The sequence below is a fragment of the Scyliorhinus canicula genome, chromosome 12, assembly GCF_902713615.1.
Source record: "Scyliorhinus canicula chromosome 12, sScyCan1.1, whole genome shotgun sequence".
Lineage (NCBI taxonomy): Eukaryota > Metazoa > Chordata > Chondrichthyes > Carcharhiniformes > Scyliorhinidae > Scyliorhinus > Scyliorhinus canicula.
In genome coordinates this window covers 29,279,553-29,303,410 of record NC_052157.1, presented here as the reverse complement: position 1 = coordinate 29,303,410, position 23,858 = coordinate 29,279,553, and the positions used below count along the sequence as shown (strand labels likewise).

General features: G+C 44.1%; 1 protein-coding gene across 1 annotated transcript in view; it reads right to left on the bottom strand.

The window, feature by feature from the left end:
* Positions 1-23,858, bottom strand: part of aldh1a2 (aldehyde dehydrogenase 1 family, member A2) — a 96,348-nt gene that overhangs the window by 53,590 nt on the left and 18,900 nt on the right. The window contains exons 2-4 of the mRNA XM_038813431.1: positions 6,209-6,313; positions 4,188-4,328; positions 2,174-2,303 (exon numbers count right to left, since the gene is read on the bottom strand). Coding sequence (XP_038669359.1) covers positions 2,174-2,303; positions 4,188-4,328; positions 6,209-6,313 — 376 coding nt within the window. The remainder of the gene's footprint in view (positions 1-2,173; positions 2,304-4,187; positions 4,329-6,208; positions 6,314-23,858) is intronic.

Here is a 23,858-nt window from a genome sequence, read left to right as displayed (position 1 = left end):
GTGGTGCAGTGGACTACAACGCTGTGCTTCTCCTTTGGTACCTGGACTCTGATGCAATAAAGACAGGGAGAGAAGTTTCTTCATTTTTGGGAATGAGGATCCCAAATAAATTGAGCTTTGATTGTCTTAGAACAATTCCTGTCGGGTGCAGGAGAACAGAACTATCTCTAAGTGGGCAGTCATTGATAAAATGTCAATGAAGCTAATGTAGATTATCAATTCTCCAAAATCAATTATTGAACTATACAAACGTTCAAAGTGGAAGGTTAGACCAAGCAATATTTTCAAGGTCTGGTTTGTATCAGAGGACAATTGATTCTTTACATCAGCTGCCCAGACAGTGCACACTTGGGCTGCAGTGTTACTAGACTGAGACCAATCACTGTAGAATGTGAATTACATCTGGCATGACAGGAGAGAGATTCGTTCCCATTCAGCTTTATTTTAATGTTGGAGGAATGAAGCAGCAAAGGTTGATTCATATATTAAAAAAACTCAATGCTGAGCTTCGTAAAGTGCCCAGAAGATTCTGCGGCGGCCCCTAAATCATACAGTTGCATTGCTAAAAGTCTGAAACTGCTTTACATTAGTGTGAAATTGGTTGTATAACTAGAGTGTTAATCAATGGTATCAGACTGAAAAGTAAACTGCATCTGACATCTTTTTGGAAACAGTATGATTTGCAATAATCAGGTCTCCATGGTTAGGGTTATACTGCCAGTTTCCTGTCAATTTGAAGTGATTTCAGATGTGCATCAAAGCAAAAGTGGCAAGAATAAACCAGTAATCATATCCTGATCTGAGCCCAACCATCCTCAGCTGCTTCATCAATGACCTTCTCTCCATTATAAGGTCAGAAATGGGAATGTTCGCTCATGATTACGGTATCATTCACAATTCCACATGTAGACGCAATGGCCATTTCAAATGAGAGCGAATCTAACCATTTTACCTTGATGTTCAACAGCAATACCATTTCTGAATTCCTGAACATCAAATTCCTGGGAGTTACCATTGACCAGAAACTAGCCATATATATACTGCGACTGCAAAGGCAGGTCAGAGGCTGAGAATTCTGCAGTGAGTAACTCACCTCCTGACTCCCCTAAGATTTTCCATCATCTATAAGGTACATGTCAGGAGTGTGATGGAACATTCTCCTCTTGCATGGATGGGTGCTGCACTCCAACAACACTCAAGACGCTCAACACCATGCAGGACAAAGTAGCCCATGTGGCAGGCACCCCATCCACCACCTTCAACATTTACTCCCTCCACCATCAGCACAAAATAGTAACAGTGTCTTCTATATGCACTGCAGCAACTCAACAAAACGTCTTCTACAGCACCTTCCAAACCTCGACCTCTAACACCCAGCATAGCAAGAGCAGCAGATGTAGGAGAACGCCGCCACCTGCGAGTTCCCCTCCAATCCACACACCCCCCTGACTTGGAACCATATCGCCATTCCTTCACTGCTGCTGGATCAAAATCCTGGAATTCCCTCCTTCATGGTACTGTGGGTATATCTACGCCACATGAACTGTGGTTCAAGAAGATGTCGCACCTTCTGAAAGGGATGGACAATAAATGCTGGGCTTTCCAGCGATACTCGCATCCCATCAATGAATAATCAAAAGACAATCTTAGTCAGATATGAGTGCACCAAAACCCAGCACTGTGATGGTGTAGCTAGTTGTATTAGCTGCCGCATAAAGTTGTATTTCAAAAGTAGTGTCCATGTTAGTACGCCTGCAGTCTTCTGGCTGCATATCATATTCCATACATACAAATTTGGAGATTCTGAGTATAAATACATCCTAACGTTTCTAAGTATCATTGCACATCAGGTCTAGATTGCCCAGCAGTGTTAATTAGTCTAGGCTACAGTATCCACATCAGACTTGTACCTTGTGTTATCAGTAAGTATAACAGCTCTGCTGTACCTGAACGAAGGCACCTGATATTTAGCTAACTTATCTGCATTATTCCCCACATGAGATAAAACAAGCTTTAAGTTCATATCCCCTGGTGAGAGAATTATTTAAACATAAACCAGGTTAGGCACAGACATAGTTTATTCATTAACTTTACAACTTTAATTTTTCGTACTCTCTGTTTGAATCTCTGTCAAAACGAAACACGAATGAGTTCCTTTCCTTTATCAACCTACCGACTGGAATTGTCTTGCCATGAATCTTGTCAGTCCAACCAGCAAAGTATCTGAGAGTTTTTATGACTCCCTGTAGGTCAACATAATAAGCCTGGAGAAATGGCTTTCCACTATCTAGAGATTCAAGTGTCTGCAAAGAACATAATGCAATTCAGTGAGATGATAAATCAAGCTGGAGACAGAAAGTGAGGTTACCGTGTGCCTTGTAGATTAGTTACTTGAAGGTACATATCAGTCTCTTATGGTGTGTGCTCTATATTCAATTAGACACCGACCATATCATTCATGATTGACAAAGCGATGAGTGTGTTAATGTGATTAGGATTGTAAAATGGATTATTCATATTTCCCACAGATGTCTGACATTTTGGGGTTTCACTTCCTCTGGCGGGACATTGGTTAATGTTTTTGCAGAACGTTTTCCTGTGCATTGTAATAGTGCATAAGGGAACCCTTTCTGAAGACATTACCAGTTTGCTACCAGAGGAGATTTAAGCGCCTAATGTGTTTATAGCAGGTGCATTATTATTTGGAGGATTAAGAGAACAATTTATTCAACTAAAGAAATGGACGACAAGAAGGGTTTTCACCAGAATGATCTTTACAACTGCCCTCTGGATAGGGTATTGGAGTTTGCAATAATGCAAGAGACACAATTAATTAATAAATCGTAATGAGGCTTTTAGCTTATCTTACTCTTTTAAAGGAATTAAAGGAGAAGTTTATTTAATTGATAATAGAATATTTCTCTTTTACTATTCTCTATAAAACACAATTTGTTCACAATTGTATCAGTCTGGAGCAAAGATTTTTGGATCAAACATAATTTGATGCAATATAATTAATTCTAATTTATATATAGTTTAAGTAGGCAGCGTATCCCTCAGTTTATCTATAATCAAATGAATTTCCATGGTCTGACATTTGAATGGAAACATTAATCTCATGATTTTAAATGGGAATAAAAGAGAGGAATAGTACACAATTGCATAAAATATTTTTCTGCCAATAATGTTTCATTCCACAGTTTAAAAAAAAATTTAAATGTAGGAGATGTGATAAAGTTTGCATTTTGCCTCATGCACCTGTGCCAACAGATTCACCTTGAGGCGAAAAGCCAGTCCATCAACCTGTGACATTGGTTTTGCTCCTTAATAAATGGTGCCTGTTTCTAGCTATCTATCTAGACTTTGCGACGCAGCTAAAGGTTCTGCCCCCATGAAGGAGAGCAAGTGGATCATTAGAGATGTAAGGGCAAACCAAGGCTCTCGGCTGGTTACTGACTTTATTCCCACTATCTCAGTGGCCACACAACCAATAAGATTTTGAGGTAATTCAATGCCAGAAGATATATATTCTGGAATATAATTCGGCTAAATGCCTGGATCTTTTTTTCAATATAAATTTAGAGTACCCAATTCTTTTTTTCCAATTAAGGGGTAATTTAGCGTGGCTAATCCACCTAGCCTGCACATCTTTGGGTTGTGGGAGTGAGACACACGCAGACACGGGGAGAATGTGCAAACTCCACTCAGACAGTGACCTGGGGCTGGGATTGAACCCGGATCCTCGGTGCCGTGAAGCAACAGTGCTAACCACTGCGCCACCGTGTTGCCCCTAAATACCTCGTATTAATGATAAAAGGTAACATAATCTCTTAGATACAAGATGCCAATATTTTCCAAACTAATGATGAGGGTCGTACTTAAATAAATGAATCTAAAGCCTTGTCATTAACAGGTGGAATTATGGTATATGCTATTACGGAATATCTTCCTTGGTTACGTGATCCTCGAGTACATGTTCCTCGGGTATATATGGGAGGGTCCATGTTAAATATTATATACTTTATGCTATATGTTACGTTATTTTTAACTACACTTTATTTTTTATTGTCTTTGCATTTATATTTAGTTCAACTATGGATGGGATGGAATTCCCTCTTTGCTGCTTCTACAAGGTGCTGTTCATTTAATTTATTGTCTGATTGTCAAAGCTGTGACTAGATACTCACTGCAAGCTGTGGTCGGTCCCGTTCTACTAGATCTGCCAGTTTATCGATCAGCCGACCCCTCTCTGATGCATCCATTCTCCTCCACACGGAGCCCGGGGAAAAGGCCAACCGTGCAGCCTGTACCGCCTTGTCCACATCAGCCTGTAGAAGTACAAAGTAAAAGACAACAACAAAATGTTGTAGGCAACCAATCCATAAAATGTAACAGCAAACTTTGTGTTTTTCACAGTAAATTTCGCATGTCAGTATACATTGCCGAAACTCGATACACATCGTCGTATAGCACTTATACAAAAGACAAAGAAAATTGATGCAATGAGAATTGCTGGAACATCGAAGTGAAGATGGTGCAGTGATGTCAATGCCATGCCTGGAACCTCATTGCTATTGTGCTTCATGGAATATTTCCTGAACCAATAAAGAAATAGAAAGAGAAAGAAACGGCAAATGGCAGACAAGGGCAAATTAAAGTTCAATCAGATACAGAAAGAGAAATAAAGAGAGGAAAGAAAGAATGGGTTTATATAATGGGAGAGAGAGAGACAGAGACACAGAGAGAGAGAGAGAGAGAGAGAGAAGAGACAGAACATAAAAATAAGAAAACATTTACAAATGAATAAGCAGAAGACTTGTAACTCAGTTGTGTTTGTGAATTATTGTGTTGATCCTTGAGAAGTTAATGAATGAATGAATGAATGGCAGGGTAGCAAAATGGACAAATATTCTTGATACATGAAACGAGAAGCCCTGTCCATCGTGATCAGTAGGGCACACATAGGTAAATTATTGCACTGCTTTCTTAGAGAAATAGCAATTGTGAGACAGAACAACACCCGGATCCATCCATTTCACCTTCTATTATACTGTTAGTTGCATAATAAAATAATGATGGAACTGCTGACTGATTTCAGCAATCAATCCCTATCAATTAGTCTACAACAGGCATAGAAATGATGGACGAAAAATCCCAGTGGTGGAGAACTTTGGGAGCCATAAGCCCTAAATCATTGCTTTTCCTCAAGTATGCTACATTTACCAGTTCATGTCTCAAATTACACATATGCTACATCCCAAAATTATTTCCTCAAAGGAATCTATCTTAATTGCCTTCTTGAGTGTCAAAACAGCTTTGCATCCAGAAAATCATTACCCTCCGACACTAACAGAAATGTGAATTACGAGAGCGACACTCAAATACTGCGAAGCCAGGTTTTTAAAAGAAACTCTTGGAACAATCCACGACCTGCTGGACTGAGACCACACGGCTTCATGGTTCTATTTCTGGTCCTTTAAGATCGATTGCTCTGTCATGCCATTTGAAGGGTCCTCACCGACATGAATTAGCAATTCTAAATGCTGCAACAAGATTAACAATGCAATTTCTTTCAATGGGGAGGCCCATTGAAGTTCCAATTCTTTCAGTTTTGTTGAGGCTAATAGTAAGACGAGCATAAATCACCCAACAACTTGTGGTAAGTTGTAACTTTTGGCATAGCTTTTAAATTCTATAAATTGTTTGATATTTCTACAAACTATAATGGCGAGCACCATTAATTCGCCTATATTCTTCCAGCAATTCCTGGCCCACGTGTTTGCATAATCATTATATATTATGCCGTCTGCAAAATTATTATATATTCTGATTAAAATTATTCTACAAGTCCCCTGATGCTGGCTTTTAAAAATTGATTTTGCACATATATTGGACATGCTAAACTAACAAAAATTAAAATGGGAGTGATTTAATCTTTTTTTTAAAATTTAGAGTACCCAATTCATTTTTTCCAATTAGGGGGCAATTTAGCTAGGCCAATCCACCTACCCCGCACATCTTTGGGTTGTGGGGGCGAAACCCACGCAAACACGGGGAGAACGTGCAAACTCCACACGGACAGTGACCCAGAGCCGGGATCGAACCTGGGACCTCGGCGCCATGAGGCTGCAGGGCTAACCCACTGCGCCACCGTGCTGCCCTGGAGTGATTTTATCTTGACAGTTAGGAATCAATGTTGACATTTTACCTTGTCAGCTTCTTGAACATCACAGATTTTCTCTCCCGTGGAAGGGTTGCAGGTGGAGAAAGTCTTCCCACTCATTGAATGATGCCACTCATTGTTAATAAAAAGCTGTTGAGACAAGAAAGTAAGGCCAATCTATAAAGAATTATATTATCAAGGCACAACTGGATAATGGTTCCATTCTCTCTCCAGTCATATATGTACGAGGTATGAGTCTTATTGGTTAGTGGTGGTACTGACTGTTACCAATTAAATTTGTCATTAAATCACAACCACTTCTGGATTATATAATCCTAAAGCGCAGAAGGAGACCATTTGGCCCATCGTGCTTATGCCAGATCTTTGAGTTATCCAATTAGTTCCCTTCTTTTCTCCAACAGACCTGCAACATTTTCAAGTATTTATTCAATTCCTTTTTGGAAGTAATTGTTGAACCTGCTTCCACCACACTTTCAGGCATGTACTGCACATTCGCTGCGTACAAATGTTCTCCTCGTGACTTCTGGTTTTATTTTACAAATGATCTTAAATCAGCCACCTCTGGTTTCTTTGCCACTGTAAACAGTTTCTCCACATGACTCTATCAAAAGATATTGAACACCCCCATCACGCCTCCCCTTAATCTTCACTAATCTGTGAAGAAGAAATCCACTTTCTACGGTGTCTCTGTGAAGCTGAAGCAAACCACTGAAACCCATCTCCAGCCTTGGGATCCTTCCTCCAGTGCAATGCTTAGAATTACATACATAGAACATACAGTGCAGAAGGAGGCCATTCGGCCCATCGAGTCTGCAGCCACCCACTTACGTCCTCACTTCCACCCTATCCCCATAATCCACTAACCCCTCCTAACCTTTTTTTTGGACACTGAGGGCAATTTATCATGGCCAATCCACCTAACCTGCACATTTTTGGACTGTGGGAGGAAACCGGAGCACCCGGCGGAAACCCACGCAGACACAGGGAGGACGTGCAGACTCCGCACAGACAGTGACCCAGCGGGGAATCGAACCTGGGGCCCTGGCGCTGTGAAGCCACAGTGCTAGCCACGTGTGCTACCATACTGCCCAATTGGCCACATTATTTAAGCTAGTGTTTTATAACCTCTTTGCTTAGAATCAAGGATCCCATATGCCTTTCTGATCAACTTGTCCTCTCACCTTCAAAGACCTTTGTACATCCACCCCCAGGCTTTTCTACTCCTTCCCTCCATTTAAAGTTGTCCTTTAGTTTATTTTGTGCCTCCTCATCTTCTATTTCCCACTGGTCTGCATTACATTTCATTAGTCGCACGTCTGTCTTTCTCCAGTCTATATCCTCCTGAGGTTTGCTACCGTCTCCACATTGCTTGCTGCATTGCAATTTTTGTCTCCTCGGCAAACTTTGTCTTGTATACTCATGAACAGGTCTTTAATGTGTATCAAAAAGTAGTGGACCTAATACCTACCCCTGGGGCACACAACCATATCCTTCAATCCAGCCTCAAAAGCAATTTTTCACCACTGCACTCTACTTTCTGACTCTTATAGACAGGGTTTTTTAAAAATTCAGATGACCATTGCCCCTTTAACTCTATGGGCTGGAGTTTTGCTCACCAGCCTCTCGTGTGGTAATTTTTCAAACTTTTGAATGTCCATATACACAACATCAACCACACTGCCCACATCAACCCTCTCCATTACTACAACAAAGAACTCCACCAAGTTAGTCAAACCACAAATCCCTGCTGGCAGGCATTAAGTTCATTCTTTTTCTTCACAAGTAACAATTAATTTTGTCCGGGATTAATGTCTCAAAAGATCTCCCCCTCCTCCGACATTAGACTGACTGCTCTGTAATTGTTGGGTTTATCTCTCCCTCTCTGGGCTTTGAACAGGGTGCAAGATTTCCACCGCTCCTGCTCCCAGGCAGACTGCTCCTATTTCCCAGCAGTTTAAGGATGTCTCAATGATTGAGGGAGTGCCGCAGTCTCGCTGTGTGGTTTGTGGAATCTTCCTGAGGCGGCTTGTGGAGAATGGGGGGGCTGGTTTGACTTAAGGCTGGGTGTGTTATCCACAGTTCCCAATGCGGGAGACAGGGATTTCAATGCGTTCCTGCTGTCGGTGCGGTTGGAGAGGCTGTGATGTAGCAATGGTCATTGTGCTCCAGAAATAAACGACTTAAGCAGCTGGGAGGTCTGAGTCCTTCCATCCAGAGACCACAGAAAACCAGCCACTCACAGTGGGTAGAATCAAATGATAAGTAATTTAAAAAGAAAAACTTCCTGTACTCCAGAACTGATAATCAGATTTTACAAATCCTGCGAACAGGGATAGACTCATAATTTTACGTTTGCCCTGATATATTTGTGAATTCCAGAATCTATTCGATGGCTGGGAGAGAGTTATTTTTTTATATTCCCCTCACCATCGGCTAACCAAAACCAAATTTTCAACATCCAAATCCCTTGAAACGGTCTCTAATTCTCGTGAAGGATCTCTCAGATTCTGGGAACAGTTCCCAATATAGGATCAGGGGCAAAGATCAAACCCTTTGCCATCCAGAAGGTTGTCCCAGAGACATCAGCGGAAAACAAATCCAATTCAATGTGGCTCCTTTGTGCTTGATTCATAACGAATCTAACCATCCGGTTGAATTAAAGGAACTTACCAAAGTGAAGAATAAGTTGACATCCAGGTTCCCCTTGTTGTGCTCACCTGGGGGGTCACGTTATAAAGAGGAATTGGTCCACATCCGCCAGCATCATGATATCCAAATAAAATGGACTCATAAGTAAAGTTGTCACAAACAACACACCCGAGGCAGCGGATCTTCTCCCAGACTTGGGCTGGATTCTCCACTCCCCGATGCTGAAATTGCATTCGGTGACGGGGCGGAGAATCTGTTTTGGCGCCAAAATCAGGAGCGGCGGCGGTTTTTGAATTCTCCGCCTCCTGAAAATGGGCGTACTCGTGGAGTACGCCGTGCCGAGTATCTACCGCCTCAGGCCGTTGCCTGAGGCCAGCCCTGCGATGCTCCGTTGCCGACCCATGGTCCCACCCATCATGAACTTAGTGTGGTGGCTGCGGACTCAGTCCGGGGCCTCCACAGTCGGGAGAGGGCCGATTGGCGGGCAGGGCGGGCTTCATTCGGGGCTGGGGACAATGTGAGTGGGCGGTCCGGGGTGCGCGTGTGGTCAGAGGGGGGCCAACTTTGGCAGGTCTGGGCAGCATGGTGGCCTAGTGGTTAGCACTGCTGCCTCACGGCGCTGAGGACCCAGGTTCGATCCCGGCTCTGGGTCACTGTCCGTGTGGAGTTTGCACATTCTCCCTGTGTCTGCATGGGATTCGCCCCAAAATGTGCAGAGTAGGTGGATTGGCCACACTAAATTGCCCCTTAATTGGAAAAATAATTGGGTACTCTAAATTTTTTTAAAAAAGAAATAAAAAACTTTGGCAGTCCAGGTCCGTGGGCTGAACCCGCCATGGAGCACGGCATGGCCGCTGCAGGCCGCCCTGCACATGTGCAGCCTCTGAACCGGAAATGCTGGGGCTGGATTGGCAGCGAGAGCTGTAAGATTTACGGCGGCTCCCTGCTAGCCCCCAGCAAAGTGGGAAATCAGTGGCCTTTTGACGCCGTTTTTGCCGTCGTAAATGTCCACAGCTTTCACAGCGTCAACACTTTGTCTCAAAATCGGAGAACCCAGCCCCCTATATCTATTGAAGATATCTTTCAATCTGATAACTTCCTACCTGCTATCTCACTACCTCATTCTCTGTCAGTTGTGTTCTGTTGAATTCTGCGGTGGCGGAGTCAAGTGAGCAGGACCCAGAACTCAATGCTTTATCCCGTTACTTCCTGAATAACTGTTCACCATTAGGACAAGCTCTCTCTGCAATCCAGCCCATGCTGGAGACGACCTTGAGATTCGTCCCACAGTCCAAAGATGTGCAGGTTGGGTGGATTGGCCATGCTAAATTGCCCTTAAGTGTCCAGAAAGGTTAGGTGGGGTTACTGGGTTGAAGGGATGGGGTGGAGGTGTGGGCTTAAGTAGGGTGCTCTTTCCAGGGGGTGGTACGGACTCAATGGGCTGAGTGTCCTCCTTCTGCATTGTAAAATTCTATGATTCTAAGTCCAATTCTGGGATGGCCAGACTAGTGATCAATCTGCAGCCAACCCAAAGCTAGAAAGTTTTGACTGAAACCCCTGTTCCCATCAAACTTTGTCACACTTTGAGATGAAGCGCATTTGTGAAGTGGCATTTCTGGTAAAGGCGCTTTGTGAATGGCAGATGCTGCTTCCGCTCCAATGAAGATCATTTCTGTTTTATAAATGGCATTTCGGTTCCACACAGATTCACGATTCTTCCACAATGAACAGATTCGACCCGTCTAAACCTCACATTTCACCACTGACCCTCTCACTCTGTGTATCTTCAGTCCTGGGAAAGGTTGGTATTTGCCAAAACTCCAAACAAACGCGTGAGATTCTTTCTAAATTGGCAGGAATGCGGTAAAATCTTAGTGTACAAACTTTTATTTCACTTTTATTTACAACATATCGAAGTCATTTAAACCCGCCCCTTTTTACTCTTGTTTAAGTCTGCACAGGAACAGTATTTATAGTCACCTCCTGTGCCCCAAAGACGCATGCATAACACACTCTAAATATTTATATAATTGAAGACTGATTTATTATAGTCAGCCAAGCCCATGCGTAAATTTATTCAGTCGCCGAAAATGGGGACTGGTCCCTTCCAAGGAGATGCACCATAAAGAGCAGCTCCCTGGAACGGACTCATGAATGAATCTTTGCAGCTGGCACACACACACATCTGGCAGATTTACAAAAGGAGTGACTAAGGCCACATAACTCACTGCTGAAGGGCGAAGGGATTTAGTATCAGCTGGTGCCGCTCTGCTGTAACACACTTGGAGGCTATTCAAAAAGGCAGCCCGGTTCTCCAATCCATTGATCATTGGAGCCCCTCCCGCTCCCACCTCCAGTCCCTAACCCCACCATCCGCGCACCCCCCCCCCCCCCCCCCCCCTCCTCCCCTTCCACAACCTGTGCATTCTGCCCTGGGGTTAGAATGGGAACAGAACTTTGAGCAGGGTTTGTAATAGTAAAAAAGGTTTGGTGAAATTCCCCAATTCCCTGCAAACCACTTCATCTAACATAAAAGCAAATTACTGCAGGTGCTGGAATCTATACTATCTTTATTGTCACAAGTAGGCTTACATTAACACCGCAATGAAGTTACCGTGAAAATTCCCTAGTCGCCACACTCCGGCGCCTGTTCGGGTACACGGAGGGAGAATTCAGAATGTCTAATTCACCTAACAGCGTGTCTTTCAGGACTTGTGGGAGGAAACCGGAGCACCCGGAGGAAACCCATGCAGACACGGGAAGAATGTGCAGACTTTGCACAGACGGTGACCCAAGCTGGGAATCGAACCTGGGTCCCTGGTGCTGTGAAGCAACAGTGCTAACCACAGTCCTACCACGCCGCCCAATTAATGAATTGTCCATGACGTTAAATGTGTTATGGCCCAGGGTTTAGAGAACCCCAAAGTGTAACATGGAGTTCACCTGACCCACAACTTTTAATAGATTGTTGCTTGGGGAGCAGACGACCCACTCTACAGGTGTGGTGTAGCAGAAATGGAAAAGTATTTTTTAAAGCTAAACAATGTTTATTCTATGAACTCAAGTTAACCTTTTTAAAACATACAGTGAACATCTCATTAATTCAAATACAACTCCCAAAGACTACCACACTAAGTAATCCTTGAGCTTTCCTTTTAACATCCATAAGACTTAAAACAAAACCTTTAACAGAAGTACCTCAGGTTTAACTTCACTACTGAGAACAGTTACCACGTTGAAATCAGCAAATGGACACTCATAAGCTTGCAGAGATTCACACACATCCTGCTGTGATTGCAGCTTCTCCAAAACTAAAATGAAACCAAACCCACCCTGCAGCAAAAAGCCTAAAGCGAAAGTAAAAAGCTGACAGACAGCCTAGCTTCACCCACTCTCTGACATCACTGCAGAAATAAACACCTATTTCTTAAAGGTACTCTCACATGATAAATTAGATTTTCATATTTTATACGTTTCTTATTGATATCCCTCTGGTTGATTTAAAAGCCTGTGAGGGGGGAAGACATGGATGAGCTAATTCTGCTTGCCAAATAAAAAACATGTTTGATCCCAATTTGGGAGCAACACGTCAAAGTATTAAGAATGTAACCGTTATTGTGTTGCCTTCTGTCTTTCATTTATTACTATTTTGCGCGTTATTACGTGTGGTGCTGGGTGTTCTTTTACATGGAAATGTATCCAATCTGGTGTTCAGCCACCTTGTAGCATTGATCTTTCAGAAACCTGTGTGAAAGCTGACAACCAGGTGTTCACACTTCATTAAAGAGAATTGCCTTGTTGGAGTCTTTTAAACCATTCGTTTTTGAAACTTTTTTCCCCCAAGATCCATTTTTACCAACCGGCCAAACTCTGCGATCCACACTGACTGAACTTTGTGATCCATGCCACATTCGCCTACCATTAATGCAAATGGTGAGCCTGCTTGATCCTCAGCACGCTCTCACTCCAATCAGGTCCAGAGGACGAGAGGGCAATGCGCATATCAGGTGCTGAGAACAGCCGTTTCCTTTGTGCCATCTTCACCTTTATGAAAACGGAGGGCGGCATGGTGGCACAGTGGTTAGCATTGCTGCCTACGGAGCTGAGGACCCGGGTTCGAATCCCGGCCCTGGGTCACTGTCTGTGAGGAGTTTGCACATTCTCCCCGTGTCTCCCCAAAGATATGCAGGTTAGGTGGATTGGCCACGTTAAATTGCCCCTTAATTGGGAAAAATGAATTGGCTATTCTAAATTTAAAAGAAAAAAAAATGAAAACGGAAAATCCAAACTCGCACATGTAGGTCGTCATGAAGGGCAATAGCAACAAAATGCTTGTTTTACTCAGCACTGGATACTCCTGGCAGACACGACAGCAGAATACTGACAGCTTCATGGACTTGTGTGTTTTTAATGGGCTATCACAGGTCAGGTGCAGCAGCTCAGTCTCTTCATTTGAAGTTAGCTGTAAGTTAATAACTGACTCTGGGATCTCAAACTCAAAGGGACTTTTCACCCACCTCTTCGATTTCAAAATTGGAAATCTCTCCTCTGGAAACAACACCTTGGGTTAGTGTGCGGTCAATTCCAGCCCCACTTGACCCAGAGTTGCAACATAACTGAGTTAACCGCTAATAACCAATAGGAAAAATACCTGAAGTCTTTGGTCCTTGGCTGTCCAGTAATTACAGTCACACAATTACATTTTATTTATAACAAGAAGAATAATGCAATATGCAGCAAATATAAATAGTTAACAACCATCTAATTTCTAATCTCCCACTTTAACTTGCGCCCCCCCCCCCCCACTTTCTACACACACACACGCACACAAGACAGACAAACACAGAAGGGAGGAGAGCGGTGAAAATCATAAGTAAAAGGAAAGAGTGTCTTTGTTTCAGATGGTTGTCGTTAATCGGACCTTCCTTCAAAGTAAACTTTCAGATCCAGGTCTCTAATGGTTTTATGGTAGATTCATTCATTCAGGTTCTCTGTAAGTTCAGAAATACATCGACTCACAGCCTTTCTGGAGCGAGAGAAGAAAGAGAACGTCCTTGCCCCTGAGTGCCCATGATTCAAACTCCTTGGGTCTCTGAAAATCATTCCATTGTGTAAGATCCAATCACCACCTGTTATCGGTCTGATTACGGCTATTGGCCAATTCAGTAACCAACATCCAATCAATCAAACCGAGTCCCACCCCATCTCGCGGGTGCCGAAAAGGTTGGGAGCACGGTAGCATGGTGGTTAGCATCAATGCTTCACAGCTCCAGGGTCCCAGGTTCGATTCCCGGCTGGGTCACTGTCTGTGTGGAGTCTGCACGTCCTCCCCGTGTGTGCGTGGGTTTCCTCCGGGTGCTCCGGTTTCCTCCCACAGTCCAAATATGTGCAGGTTAGGTGGATTGGCCAGGCTAAATTGCCCGTAGTGTCCTAAAAAAAATAATGTTAATGGGGGTTGTTGGGTTACTGGTATAGGGTGGATACGTGGGCTTGAGTAGGGTGATCATTGCTCGGCACAACATTGAGGGCTGAAGGGCCTGTTCTGTGCTGTACTGTTCTAATTCTAATTCTAGCCACACCATGTACTACGTTGCAACTTCTTGAATTCCTCCTTCTTTCTGCTGCTTGGCTTAAAGACACATGTCCATTAAGCATCTATAGATCCAGATGATAACAGCAAATGTAATGAAAGGGGAAATAAGTGATTCAGTAGGAAAGACCCTTACAATAGTAGCAACAAAACTGTTGATCGGCACAGCCAGATGTGAGTGAATAAGGCTTATCAGTCTATTGTCAGTTCCCTGATGTGTCGTAGTAGTGTGGGGAACATGTAGTAGTTTTAGTTTTGTGCTCACATTTGCTGAACTTTCAGTGACTTTTGAAAAGCATCTATTTCTTCAAAGTGTCAAAAGCAATGTTGATCCTTTCCTTGCAATTTGAGGTTCAATTCATTTAGAATTGAAAAGATGTCTGCAAGGTAAGACAGAGTTAACATCCAAGTTTCATCACTAAATTGATCAATCAGAGGGGACAATTTCTCAAGGAGGAAAAGAAGGATTTCATACCTCGGTTCGTAAACTCTTCCGAGCACCTGGCTCCTTGACAGCCAATGTACCCCCGTGAGGAACAATAAATGTGTGTGTTCGCCCCCATATCGGACCACAGAACCTTAAAAAGCTTGGCATTCAGCATGTTGAGTTTAATGAAATTCTAATGCTGCAGGGAGAATCAATTGCTCTGTGGGGATTTTCTCTTTAGCTACATGGTAAGCTACTATGTAAGAAGCTAATTGTGCTTTGTCATTCAATGGTACATTTCTGCGAAGGACTTCAGCTGATTATTTCAGTTCTCACTGCACCCTTTGAAGAAAATCAAGAGGTTGGTTCTCGAGGTCCCCATGTTTAGTCTTCAGATACCTTTGCAGTTTTGAGGGTTTTAATCTCTCGCTCGCCAGTACCTCCCTGCATTGATTGATTGATTTAATTTATTGTCACATGTACCGAAGTACAGTGAAAAGTATTTTTCTAAGGCTGAAGGAACATACACAATACGTACATAATAGACAAAAAGAATAATCAACAGAGTATATTGACAAACAGTGTTTGGTTACAGTGCGGAACAAGGGGCCAAACAAAGCAAATACATGAGCAAGAGCAGCAGAGGGTGTTGTGAATAGTGTTCTTACAGGGAACAGGTCAGTCCGAGGGGGAGTCGTTGAGGAGTCTTGTAGCTGTGGGGAAGAAGCTGTTCCTATGTCTGGATGTGCGGGTCTTCAGACTTCTGTACTTTCTGCCTGATGGAAGGGTCTGGAAGATGGCAATGCCTGGGTGGGAGGGGTCTCTGATAATGCTGTCTGCCTTCCTGAGGCAGCGAGAGGTGTATACAGAATCAATGTGGGGGTGGCAAGTTTGTGTGGTGCGTTCGGCTGAGTTCACCACACTCTGCAGTTCCTGGCGATCTTAATATAACACACATGGCATTTGCATCCTGATTTGCATTGGCATAATTAACAGATCCATTCCTCAAGAAATTATCTTTATACTGCTTAGTTCCTGATTCAGGTTTCTTCTTTGTAGGTTGTTCACCGGAGGCCCTGGAGCTCTGTACACTAACAGAAGTAACACCAGCACTGCTCTGTCCTTCCATGGACTCTTCAGAGCAGCTCTCTCCATCAAATTCTGATGTGAGATCCGGGCCAGTAGGTACACTGCCTATTTATGTCTCTGGCCGTCTCTTCCTCGTAACAAAACAATCCATGTTCATAGTCCCCTTGCTCGCCTCGCTGGAAAATTAAAGTCACTTGCCTCCGTGATTTTGCACCAAAAGCACGTACATACAGTACATGCAGGGCGCACTGACCTGCTCACTGTTGCCTCTTATGGTCGGATGACTCCATGGTTGATTATGCAGTGGTTCTCATTTTAAATGCCATGAGCAGCTGATGGGCGCAGCGGGAAGTGATTCTTCTTTCTGGAACACAGTGACTGAACCATCCACGGCCCTTCCGACACTTGCCCGCGACCCATCGGCAGGTTTGTCATGATCCGCACTTTGAAAAACTCTATTTTAAACAGTTTGAGACACCACCAAAATTTAAACCAGTTCTCACTGTCCGGGTGTGAGATCCATCAGTGCCTTTTCGACCTAATTGTGTAGCTTAGGGTTAATATATATTAAATCTAACCACCGCGTCTTCCATAGATCACCAGAAGATTTGTTTCAGAATGAATAATATATAAGCTTGAGGATTGATGAAAAAAGAGACAACTCATCAAAGCTTTTCTTCTTACACACATCAGGACAAATTCACAAGAAAACCAAAGCTCAGAGTGAACAACAATTTATACTGCATGAGACAAAGGTGTGGATTGGTTGGCAAGTGGATCTATCCTGATGAGTGCAAGACCAAAAGCTTCAACAACATGTTTTTTTTTTCAGCAATACTCTTCCACCTAGCTATTAAATGTACAGGCCATTCAGTAGAGCCTTTGGACCCACCAGCAATGTCCTAGATTCCACTCTTGGCCTTGTTGAATTATTTGATCTCCTCTCTAACACAGAGGTTGGCTTCACTACTCTTAAGCGCCAGAGAAGAAAATCACCCCCAAAATCTTGTTTGAGATACCAATCAATGACTGCGGCGCAAATGTGAATATGTGGAGATATTGGGGAGGGACACCACTGAGCTCGTCTGTGATGCTCCTGTGATTCACCATAACCAGCTGGTGCTCACTGTCTGGGGTGAGACACATGGAGTGGCAACTTGGGTGACAGGTTGGAGAGTGACCAATACCCATGACACCCCAGCATGTATCAGTGCGTCAGAATGGAAAAATGTGAAGAGGGAATTGTAATTAATAAAGAGTAGAAGTGTGTTAATCAGCCTAGTTACTGCCCCTGGGGGTCATTAGTATATGTAGTCATGATAGGACTATTCAGTCATGTTCAGAATGTTCTAGATGGCTATGAAAAGTTCTTGAATTGTATTCTGGCTTTATTTTATTAATTGTGCATATGAACAACAACAACTTAAACTTATTTAGTGCCATTAATAAAGAAAAAGCACTAACAATTCAACAAAAATATATACTAGTCCGAAGGAGGAGCTATTAGGAATAAAACATATTCCTAGAAATGCGAGGAGGACATTCAGTCCCTTGAGTCTGTTCCCCTATCCATTTAGATCCTGGTTGTTATGGTAGACATAAAGTAGACATTGAGCGGATGCTTCCTCTTGTGGGGTGTGGTAGTATGACTAGAGGTACTACGGTACCTGGGAGCGTGAGCTGCTATTGGTGGAGAAGGCTCACTGCTCATTGGCCCAAGTGTTGCTTCCTCATTGGTCAAGACGTAAGTAGCTCCGCCCAATGAGGCGGGGTATAAGAACCCATGTTTCCCAGCAGCCATCGTTCTTTCTCTACTCAAGCTGCTGGGGAAACATCTTGTAGATTAAAGCCTTCAATTCGGACTACTCCTTCGTTTCTCTGGTTATTGATCGCGCATCATGGGGCATTCGACAATGAGAGGTCATAGTTTCAGGATAAGGAGTGGCAAATTTATAACAAAGATGAGGAGAATCTACTTCTCCCAAAGGGTCATGATTCTGTGGAATTCGCAACCTCAGAGTGTGGACAATGTTGGGACAGTGAGTAAATCTAAGGAGGAGTTAGGCAGATTTTTAATTAGCAATGGGCTGAAGGATTACGGAGAATGAACAGGACTTTGGAGTTGAAGCCATGATAAGATCAGCCATGATCGTATTGAACAGTGGAGCAGGCTCAAGAGGCTAAATTGTCCACTCCTTCTCCTAGTTCTTATGTTCTGAGAAAGAACTACTCTGTCTAATTCCACCATCCAGCCCTTGGTCTGTAGCCCTGTAGGAAACAGCAACTCAAGCACAAATGTTGTGTTCTTGATTAATAAGGGGATTCTTTGATCAGGGGTTATGGGGAGAAGGCAGGAGAATGGGGATGAGGAACATATCAGCCAAGGCTGAATGGTGGAGCAGACGAGATGGGCAGAATGGCCTAATCTGCTCCTGTATCTTGTGGTTTTACGGTGTTCTGGGTGATTTGTATCTTCACTCCTACCCACTTTGGCTATCAGGAACATTGACCAACACTTTGCTCAAAATGGTTTAACGTTTATGGTATTGTTTGTTTAACGTTTAATGTTTGTGGTATTTAGAACATAGAACATACAGTGCAGAAGGAGGCCATTCGGCCCATCGAGTCTGCACCGACCCCTTAAGCCACCCTATCCCCGTGACCCAATAACCCCTCCTATCCACCTAACCTGCACATCTTTGGACTGTGGGAGGAAACCAGAGCACCCGGAGGAAACCCACGCAGACATGGGGAGAACGTGCAGACTCCGCACAGACAGTGACCCAGCAGGGAATCGAACCTGGGACCCTGGCGCTGTAAAGCCACAGCGCTAATCACTTGTGCTACCGTGCTGCCCAATTGGGCGATCAGAAGCCAATACAGATCAGTAAGGACATGGTGACAATTGAGCATGACATAATGCTGGATAGGATAGGGGCACCTGGAGGTTAATGGGCGGACATTGGCTCACATTCACATTAGGGAACCATTATCCAACACCCATATAATCACAGATTTGACATAGCCCTTTGAATTAGGCAGTGAAATAAGCAGTAATATTTACCTCTGGTCATATGACATAGTACACAAGCTGGACACAAATACATCTTGCTTTCTGGAGTAATACACCCAATAATAGTAAAACATAAATAGAAAATGCTAAGTTCGCACTGGAAGGTTAAATAAAAACTATATTTCTATGTACCAGTAACACGTAATCAGCATTATATTCCAAAGCCAAAAATATTTCTGACTTTAGGTGGTATTGATAAAACACTCAAGACTGGGTCTCATGTTTGATTAGCCATCTCGACCTTACAATATGTTCCAGCCTTTAACACACTTCAGGCATCACAGGCGCGATTCTCCGACCCACGCCGGGTGGGAGAATCGCGGGAGTGTCGGGCGATTCCCGCCACGCCGCCCTGGCACCCGCACACGATTCTCCCAGCGTGCCGCGTTTCAGGACAGGCCACTCGGAGAATCGCCACTCGCCGTTTCTAACAGGCGAGCAGTGATTCTCCGGCCCGGATGGGCCGAGCAGCCTGCCCAATCCGACGGGTTCACGCTGGCGCCAACCACACCTGGTCGCTGCCGGCGTGAACAGCGCGCGAACGCTGCCTGTGCGGCCTGTGGAGGGGGGGAGGGAGGATCGAGCACCAGAGAGGTGCTCAGTAGGGGTCTGGCCCGTGATCGGTGCCCACCGATCGGCGGGCCGGCGTCTCTAAAAGACGCATTCTTTTTCCTCTGCCGCCGCGCAAGATCAATCCTCCATGTCTTGCAGGGCGCCCGTGGGGAGGACGGCAATCACGCATCCGCGGGTTGGCGCCGGCCAACCTGCGCATGCGCGGGTGACGTCATTTAGGCGCCGCCAGCCGCATCATTTACACGGCGCCGCTTTGACGCGGCACCAAGGCCCAGCGCGAGTAATTGACGTGGCGCCGCTCCTAGCCCCTTGGGGGTGGGAGAATAGGGGGTGAGGAGCGGCCTCCGACGCCGGAGTGAAAGACTCCGGTTTTCACTCCGGCGTCGGCACTTTGTCTCCCGTTGGGAGAATTTCGCCCACATATCAGGCTTTCAGCTATTCCATATTTTTCAAACTCACATGGAGGATTATGAACAGAAATAAAGATAGGTGACATCATAATAGTAACATGACTTGACAAAGCCATTTCAACAAATTCAAATTAAACTCCTAAGACCATACAAATACTCTTTTGATTCTTTTTTTAAATGAATTAACGTACATTAGAAATAAGTTGTCCCATGCCCATTGTGAAATGATATAAATGGAATATTTATGACCTCGTAACATGTAACTTAAGATATTTATTGTACTGGCCATAACATGTGAATATATATTCCCTTATTAAGCCTCTGTAAATTATATGACACTCTCTACTACAATGATTATTTCAAAATAACCTCTCAGTTTTCAATCAATGAAATTTCAGCTCTACTTTTATAGACCATTATAGAATTATTCTAATTACATGCAGGCGTTGCAAGCTTTACAATTATAGACTTCAGAAAATAATTGGCTGCTGTAATTTTACTTCGGGATTCAGAAGATGTCAATAACAGTCAAGTTTCTTCTGATAGTTTGTGGCATAATTTGGCCTTCCATTCCATCACTCATTACGGCAGCACGGTAGCATAGTAGTTAGCACAATTGCTTCACAGCTCCAGGGTCCCAGGTTCGATTCCCCTCTGGGTCACTGTCTGTGCGGAGTCTGCACGTTCTCCCCATGTCTGCGTGGGTTTCCTCTGGGTGCTCCGGTTTCCTCCCACAGTCCAAAGATGTGCAGGTTAGGTGGATTGGCTAGGCTAAATTGCCCTTAGTGTCCAAAATTGCCCTTATTGTTGAGTGGGGTTACTGGGTGATGGGGATAGGGTGGAGGTGTGGGCTTGGGTAGGGTGCTCTTTCCAAGAGCTGGTGCAAACTCGATGGGCTGAATGGCCTCCTCCTGCACTGTAAATTCTATGATTCTATGATTCCATCCTCCATGATTTCATATTTCATTTCTCGAATGTTCACTACGCAGGGCTGATAGGGACACAGTTCCAGCCATGACCTGTTGCAAGGGGTTCAGCCATCGCGTAGCACAGAACTTAGAATTCACAGAAATTGTGTGTGAGTTGTCTAGCTTAGCACCTGAACGGAGGGGCGGGTTAGCTCTGTTAGTTAGGCAATGTGCTTGTGGTTCAGATTAATGCCAACAGCACCAGGTTCCTGCCTCTATTCTGGTCAATTTACACCCTGCATGTGATGTCAAATAAATTACAACAACCTGCCATAATTCAGCAAATAATTATCAAAGACCAGCTGTCAGGTGGAGAACTGAAGAGGATTCTGAATACAAAATATGCTTGGTTTTGGACAACAAACCTTTGTGCATCTTGAATGTTTAAATAACGTTGAGTTTCTTAGGAGATATTGATCTCAGTGCAACAATGTGTTAGAGCAGTGTATTTTCAATCTGCAATCTGGCCTTCAGATTTAGTCCATACAAATGAATGGTGATCCCAGTAGATGCCAGCTGCAATAGTTAGGTATGTGTTTAGCTTAGACATGTGTGAGAACTGAGCACCGACGGCCCATAATTCAGCATAAATTAATACTTCGTTGGCACCTCGCTCAGAAAAGCCAGAGTGGTGGTTGCAGTGAGGAGTGGAAATGTTGCTCCATTTTAGAACTTTTCTGAAGTTGGTGTTTAAAGTATCTATTGGCAAAGCAAAGGCACTTTCGCTGCACCGACTGCACAGACTGCTTTTGCCATCAAAATTAACTGATGGTGAAAAAAGCTGGTATCATTCTCTAACATTGCCACCTGGAAGAGAACAAAATGCTGTCAAAGATAAAAACCCCTGCTTTTGATAACTTTGTCTGTTTGCATTAAGAGATAGAAGGGTTCTATGTCCCAAGGTGTTGAGCAGGGGAGTGTGGAGCGGGTGAATGGGTGGTTGGGAAATGGCAGAAGTAGCTGGCAGTGTGTCGTTCCCCCCCCCCCCCCCCCCCCCACCCCCCCTTAGTTGCCTGGTGTGCTATCTCTCTTCAGTGAGGGAAGATGGGTAGATGGTAGCACGGTAGCACGGTAGCATGGTGGTTAGCATCAATGCTTCACAGCTCCAGGGTCCCAGGTTCGATTCCCGGCTGGGTCACTGTCTGTGTGGAGTCTGCACGTCCTCCCCCTGTGTGCGTGGGTTTCCTCCGGGTGCTCCGGTTTCCTCCCACAGTCCAAAGATGTGCGGGTTAGGTGGATTGGCCAGGCTAAATTGCCCTTAGTGTCCTAAAAAATAAGGTTAATGGGGGTTGTTGGGTTACTGGTATAGGGTGGATACGTGGGCTTGAGTAGGGTGATCATTGCTCGGCACAACATCGAGGGCCGAAGGGCCTGTTCTGTGCTGTACTGTTCTAATTCTAATTCTAATGGTCTGATCTAAACTTGGTAGATGACAAATGCCACTCTTAATTCACCAGTTCACTCTTAGCAATCAATATGGGCATTAGATGGGAAATTACCATGAGCAATGTTGATGAACAAACACATTATACACTCCCCTCTCTGCAATTTTCAAACAGACATTGGATCAATTAAACTAACTGGATTAACATCTTCATTCAAATAGTGAATAGAAGCATTGGTTATGAGTGTGTTCGTATGATAACATTCTCATGTAAATTTTCCAGGCAATTATTCTGTTGCTCCGGTGCTGGTGAAGGATTCCACCTGCAATGTATTCTTGTTTCAGATGCTGACTGACTAGCTGTCCAGTTCTGTTTTTAGCTCAGACTTCCCGTCATCAACATATTTCCATTAATTACATACATGGAATGACATAGAATTTCATAGCTTAGAAATAGGGCACTCAGCCCATCAAGTCTATATTGGTGTTCATGTTCCTCAAGAACCTCCTCCCATCTTACTTCACCTGATCCCATCAACATATCCTTCCATTCCTTTCTCTGGCTAATTTATTTGCTGCCCCATACATGGACTGATGTTATCCGCCTCAATGACTCGGTGTGGTAGGGAGTTCCACAGTCTCACCGCTCTCTGAGTCAACAGGTTTCTCCTCAATTCTTTATTGGGTTTATTGGTCACTTGGTTTATATTTATGACCCCTACTTTTAGACTCCCCTGTATGAGAAAACTGCTTCTGTATGCCTATCTTATCAACTGCTTCATAATTTTAAGAGCTCCTTTGGGTCAACTCTGAGGAAGGTATACCTGCTTGTTCAGTCTCCCGCAATAGTTGTGCCATTTCAGTTCTGGTTTCCTCCGTCTAAATCTGTTTCTTCTACATCCTTTTTGAAGTATTGGCACCAGAACTGTGCACAGTCCTCCCATGGCAGGGGATTAGGTGTCCAGAATGTCAGGGCAATTTCACCTCTGCCAGATCTGGAAGCCACAACTGTATTTTGCATTGATAAGGGAGTTCATTGCCTGCAGTCCTGGGTTTTGCCTCTCGCCCCCTCAAAAGCGGTTTATCCCACCTCCAACAGCGGCTGGCCAATTAGAGGACTGCCAGCTCTTCAGTCCAAGCAGTGCTTCTAGGAGCAGGGGGCAATGTTTGTAGTGCGGCAGGCCCTGGATCAGTAATGCTGGGGGAGGCTTGATATGCAGTTAAGTGGGCTGGAAGATTTCCAGAGCAAATTAGGCAGGCCCAGTGGGGGCTGGGCTTTCATCGCGATGTCAGGGACATCTTCTAACGGGGCTGGCACTTGCCGCTGGTACTTTCATGGACCACAGGTGCCCAAACAAGAAGGAACACCCTACCCCCCAAGTCCTCAGGAAGGTTGTCAGGCTTTAATAGACAGTGCCTGCAAGTGGTGAAATACCAATCTACTGCATTAAATCCTGACCCAAAGCAGCCTAGCCAAAGTCCTATATATGATTAATGCAACTTCTCTACAA